The 5230-nt window shown below is 39.9% G+C and overlaps 1 protein-coding gene across 3 annotated transcripts; it reads right to left on the bottom strand.

The window, feature by feature from the left end:
• Positions 1-2251: 2251 nt before the first annotated feature.
• LOC117539569 (PHD finger protein Alfin1-like) lies at positions 2252-4861 on the bottom strand. 3 transcript variants are annotated; one of them, XM_034205783.1, is made up of 7 exons: positions 4729-4861; positions 4574-4637; positions 4280-4368; positions 4080-4185; positions 3741-3846; positions 2861-2919; positions 2252-2533 (listed from the first exon to the last, which is right to left on the bottom strand). In XM_034205783.1, the coding sequence occupies exons 2-7, from the start codon at positions 4580-4582 to the stop codon at positions 2441-2443; spliced, it is 462 nt and encodes a 153-aa protein (XP_034061674.1). In that variant the 5' UTR covers positions 4583-4637; positions 4729-4861; the 3' UTR covers positions 2252-2440. The 3 variants fall into 3 exon arrangements, with proteins under 3 accessions (XP_034061674.1, XP_034061672.1, XP_034061673.1); XM_034205781.1 differs by having other exon boundaries at positions 4574-4839; XM_034205782.1 differs by having other exon boundaries at positions 3741-3810; positions 4574-4834.
• Between the last annotated feature and the right edge of the window lie 369 nt (positions 4862-5230).

The raw sequence follows: 5230 nt of genomic DNA, 5'->3' as shown, positions 1-5230 counted from the left end.
TTCAGCTTAATAAGCCTTGCTCAACATCATTTATTTAGCTAATACTACAGCGGGCTGCAGGCGAACCAAGTCCGCGTTACGATGCATTCCTTGATCTCCAGTTATAACGCCGGACTCCGCCGCTGGCCGAAGCTAACGGAGCCCCAGGGTGCTAGCTACGGCCGCCGGGACGCGCTAGCGAGCTAGCACCCTGCAGCCCCGTTAGCTTCAGCGGCGTGGACTCCGGCGGCCCACCCCTTTTAACATTTGCTCCCGTTTAGCATTATGGGCGTCATAGCCATATAGTATAAAAGTCTTACCCAAGGCTGAATCATAAACTAAACTGTATATATGTATAAAGGGTTACGTCCTTAGCTGGCTAATAAGCTACATAACAGGCTAAGCTAACAAGCACACAAACACCTGCTAACGGGGTTAACATGTATAATATTATCATTTTACTCACCGAAAAAAGCTGAAAGTAGACTTCTTGGAAGATCTGTTAGTACATTCAAGCGCACAGCACAACATTTTAATTATCTGGTATTTGTAACAATATTCCCTAACAAGCACGATCACCACGAACACAGCTAAAGGATCAAGTACAGTAACTACAACTAACTAACGTTGTAGCCTCTATGGTTGTAGCCTAGCAGATTGGACAAGTTGCTGTTAGCTGACAGTGAGGCACGTATCTGTCAATCAAAGTGACCACGCCCTAATTTATGCACAAACTTTAAGACCTAATATAAATATAAAGGGTCGCGTTAGAAAACAATTCACTCACAGATCCATAATCATGAAGGTGGAATCTAACTATATCGATAATAAAATGTATGGAGCCAGGGGTAGAAACATTTTTTTTTCTGCTGTAAAATCGGGCATTTTAACATGGGGGTCTATGGAAATTGCTCCTTTCTGCAGCCATCGCCTATCGGCCAATATATGAACTGCAGTGTGTGGCACTTCCATATTGGCTTCCCGGTGTTGTGTCACATTATGCCTCCCCGTCATGAAATGCCCCCCTTGTCACGGAAACGCGCATTTCTAAATGACACGTTTCACCTCTAAATGACACGTTAACACCATAGGTTTACACCTTAAAACGATGTTTAAAACGAAAAGTAAACGTTCAGGGTTTTTATTAATGGTAATTTTCAGACTGTGAGTTGTTTAGTGGTAGCTCATAGTCTTGATTCTTCTGGTTTAACTTTTCGCTCCGTATTTGAGGTGTCGAAATTCGTTCGTCACTTCCTTTTCAGTTTGTTTTTTTAAATGTTTTTTTTTATCATTATTGTTACGTCCTGTCTGTATAAACGTGCTTTAAAATGTATTGTTTAATTTTACATAGTTGTCATCTAATAATCAAAATATGTTTACAAATGTTACATAGTCTTTGTCAGCATATATGCTATGCGTACAAAATAAAAGTGTGACATTCATGAAACTTGCTCCATTTATTGGTACCAGTCCTAGAACCATACCCTGAAAAATGCTTGAGGGTGGGATTCATAGAAACCTCTTTTTTGGGGGGGGGGGGGGGGGGGGGGGCATTTTATGACAGGCCTAGCCATCACAATATGCCCCCCCTTGCTATCTTACAAAATAAAAGTGTCACAATCATGAAACTTGCTCCATTTATTGGTACCAGTCCTAGAACCATACCCTGAAAAATTCTTGAGGGTGGGATTCATAGAAACCTATTTTGGTGGGGGGGGCATTATATGACAGGCCTGGCCATCACAATATGCCCCCCCTTGCTATCTTACAAAAATAAAAGTGTCACATTCATGAAACTTGCTCCATTTATTGGTACCAGTCCTAGAACCATACCCTGAAAAATGCTTGAGGGTGGGATTCATAGAAACCTCTTTTGGTGGGGGGGCATTTTATGACAGGCCTGGCCATCACAATATGCCCCCCCCTTGCTATCTTACAACATAAAAGTGTCACATTCATGAAACTTGCTCCATTTATTGGTACCAGTCCTAGAACCATACCCTGAAAAATGCTTGACGGTGGGATTCATAGAAACCTCTTTTGGTGGGGGGGCATTTTATGACAGGCCTGGCCATCACAATATGCCCCCCCTTGCTATCTTACAACATAAAAGTGTCACATTCATGAAACTTGCTCCATTTATTGGTACCAGTCCTAGAACCATACCCTGAAAAATGCTTGAGGGTGGGATTCATAGAAACCTCTTTTGGTGGGGGGGCATTTTATGACAGGCCTGGCCATCACAATATGCCCCCCCTTGCTATCTTACAACATAAAAGTGTCACATTCATGAAACTTGCTCCATTTATTGGTACCAGTCCTAGAACCATACCCTGAAAAATGCTTGACGGTGGGATTCATAGAAACCTCTTTTGGGGTGGGGTGCATTTTATGACAGGCCAAACAATAGTTGCATTGGTTGAAATGACAGTGGACAGTTAATGATGGTTCCTTCGGGGCATTATGTGCATCCAGGGCACAAGTACGGTTGATCAACTGGCGGCCTTTGTACACATTGGTGGTGGTACCACTGCTGACAAATGTCACAGCAAATCTGAGAAAACAATAAATACTTGTTATGTAAGGTATGCATTATGGGATTTTGTTATGATAATAGAATATCTCTAATGTATTTCCCACTAACATTCTAACCATTCCTTCAATAATCGAAATCTTTCAAAAACATAAATGTTGTGTTATGAGAAAGAAATACATTTTCAACAAAAATGTATGGAAAAACAAGCAAAACATTAATCCTTTATCAGTTAATGCTGAAGATGCCAAATATAGTAGCAATTACCAACGCAAATGTTATGTTGATAAAGTCTGGAAACATATTTCTGCTAATTTTCTTTATTTGTAATGTGCAATAGGAAATTACCCAATGTTCTTCATCCTGCTCCTCCATCCCGCAGTAAAAGCAAAGCCTGCTTAGATCATCTGTTGAGACAAAACGTAATCAATATCTTCAGATAAACCACATTACAGATTTGGGGTCAAGGTGACCCATTCCAATTTTTGACTAAAAGGTCAATTATATAAGGACACATTTGTTGTGGTCTTTTATTATTTTGTGTGAAGAAAAGGCAAAACACACACAAACACATAGATTTTCTAAATGATTAAATCTGAGCACAGAGGAGCCATCTGCTCCTTCTTTCACTCTCTCCTTACCCTCTTTAGAATGGGAACCTGCACAATGTCATTACAAAACATCCAAAAACTTCTTTCGCACTGTACGCATCAATTTAAGTTTGGTTCTCATGGTTCTTTTGTTGTTCATCACATTAGCTTTACAGCTTTGATTATAATAAGTTCAAGGTAAAAATTAACTGAGGATATCAGTTAAAAGTAATACACACCAATGAGCACATTGAAAGGAGGAAGATGGGGAAATCTCACATCTTAAATAAACCGCAGAATTGAAAGGGTGTGTTAGAGTGTGACGTGTGTAGCCTATATGAAATTGCAGTTGAAGATGCCTGCCTGCGATGCTTCATATGTTATCTGTTTGGAGTTGAGATACACAATATACTGTATGTAGTGACTATTTACCCTAATCTATACTTAAGCCACTGTGTTGCTTTTAAAACCCTGATAATGTCCCTGGTCAACAGTACCAATGGTCCAAGCAGTGATACAATACAACAATTTGCATGGCACATTATTAATATACTAGGTTATTGATGCATACTTATGAGATACAATTAATAAAAGTAACTACATGAAGTCATTGACAATGTTGAGAAAAGGTAACAAACCAGATTCTCTGAGGAGAGAAGTAGCAATGTCCAGCCTCAGCTCGTGCACTGCCTTCTGTGAGGTTTCAAACTCAATTGACTCCCCCAGTAAAATCTTCTCTGCAAACTGAAGAGAACCTTGATTAGTATATGGACTGCATGGTCTATGATTTTACCCTCAAATGGAATACAGACAAATTACCCAACAGATTTAAAGAATGACATGTTGTATATGTGTAGTTTGACACAATTCAATACATCTTTGATCAAGATGTATAAAAGCAAGTCAAGATATTCAGTCTAATTGCTACTGAATTTGAGTTTGAGAGTAATGTTTGGCTAAATGCATTTCACACTCACTTTTAAGGCCAGGACACCACAGGATGTGCTGTCTTGTTGGCGATTATGGGGGAGGGTGCTGCATGTCCATCTTGACACCTTGCAGCCTTTCATCCTCATAAAGGCTCTACAGTATGTATATAGTACATGTGTCAAGATGCAGCACATCATTGTCAAAATACTCATAAAACACCGGAACTAGTACACTGTATCAAATGTACCTTGTAGACTGCAGGCACACCTTCGTTTTGCCTTTCCCTTCTCCAAGTGGATCCAAGAAGAGGGTTTTCTTCTCATGGGGGTACATTACCTTTTATTATTCACATGGAAACACAACATGCATTAGGCAGGAACCATACATTACGCAGGTACGATGTAGGGTATTGTTTAGATTTGATCAATAATAAGTGACAGCATGTATGTGTGGCCCGGTTATCTTGCAAATCACTAATTATATATGGTGTATACAGCACTATAGATACAGATTGGAGCTTAAATTATGCTCCTATTCTCACCACCAACATCCAGTGATGGTTCTCGTTCACAATTCCCACGATGACTGTGTGCCATTGGATCAACCTGAGAGTAGTTGCAAAAGTATTACATTCCTGTTGAAAAATGCACATTTGCAACATTTACAAAAGCAAAGTCATTCCAATCATGTACATACCCGGATTCTTCCAAATTTGTGTTTCCAGATGGCGGTCATAGCGTAGCTGTCAATAACAGCTGCTTGACCGTCATTGCGCTGGTTGATTTTTCTGGGTATGGTTCTAGGACTGGTACCAATAAATGGAGTAAGTTTCATGAATGTGACACTTTTATTTTGTAAGATAGCAAGGGGGGGCATATTGTGATGGCTAGGCCTGTCATAAAATGCCCCCCCCCCCAAAAAAAAGAGGTTTCTATGAATCCCACCCTCAAGCATTTTTCAGGGTATGGTTCTAGGACTGGTACCAATAAATGGAGCAAGTTTCATGAATGTGACACTTTTATTTTTGTAAGATAGCAAGGGGGGGCATATTGTGATGGCCAGGCCTGTCATATAATGCCCCCCCCCACCAAAATAGGTTTCTTTTTATGGGTTCAAAGAACCGTTGATTTTGACAATAAAGTTCAGAGTTGATATCAAATGTGTCGTGATTATTCATGTTTGGATGGGTAAAGAATAT

Source organism: Gymnodraco acuticeps, unplaced genomic scaffold (assembly GCF_902827175.1).
Source record: "Gymnodraco acuticeps unplaced genomic scaffold, fGymAcu1.1, whole genome shotgun sequence".
NCBI lineage: Eukaryota > Metazoa > Chordata > Actinopteri > Perciformes > Bathydraconidae > Gymnodraco > Gymnodraco acuticeps.
Note: the sequence above shows the minus strand (reverse complement) of the source record. Positions and strands in the feature narration are given on the sequence as shown.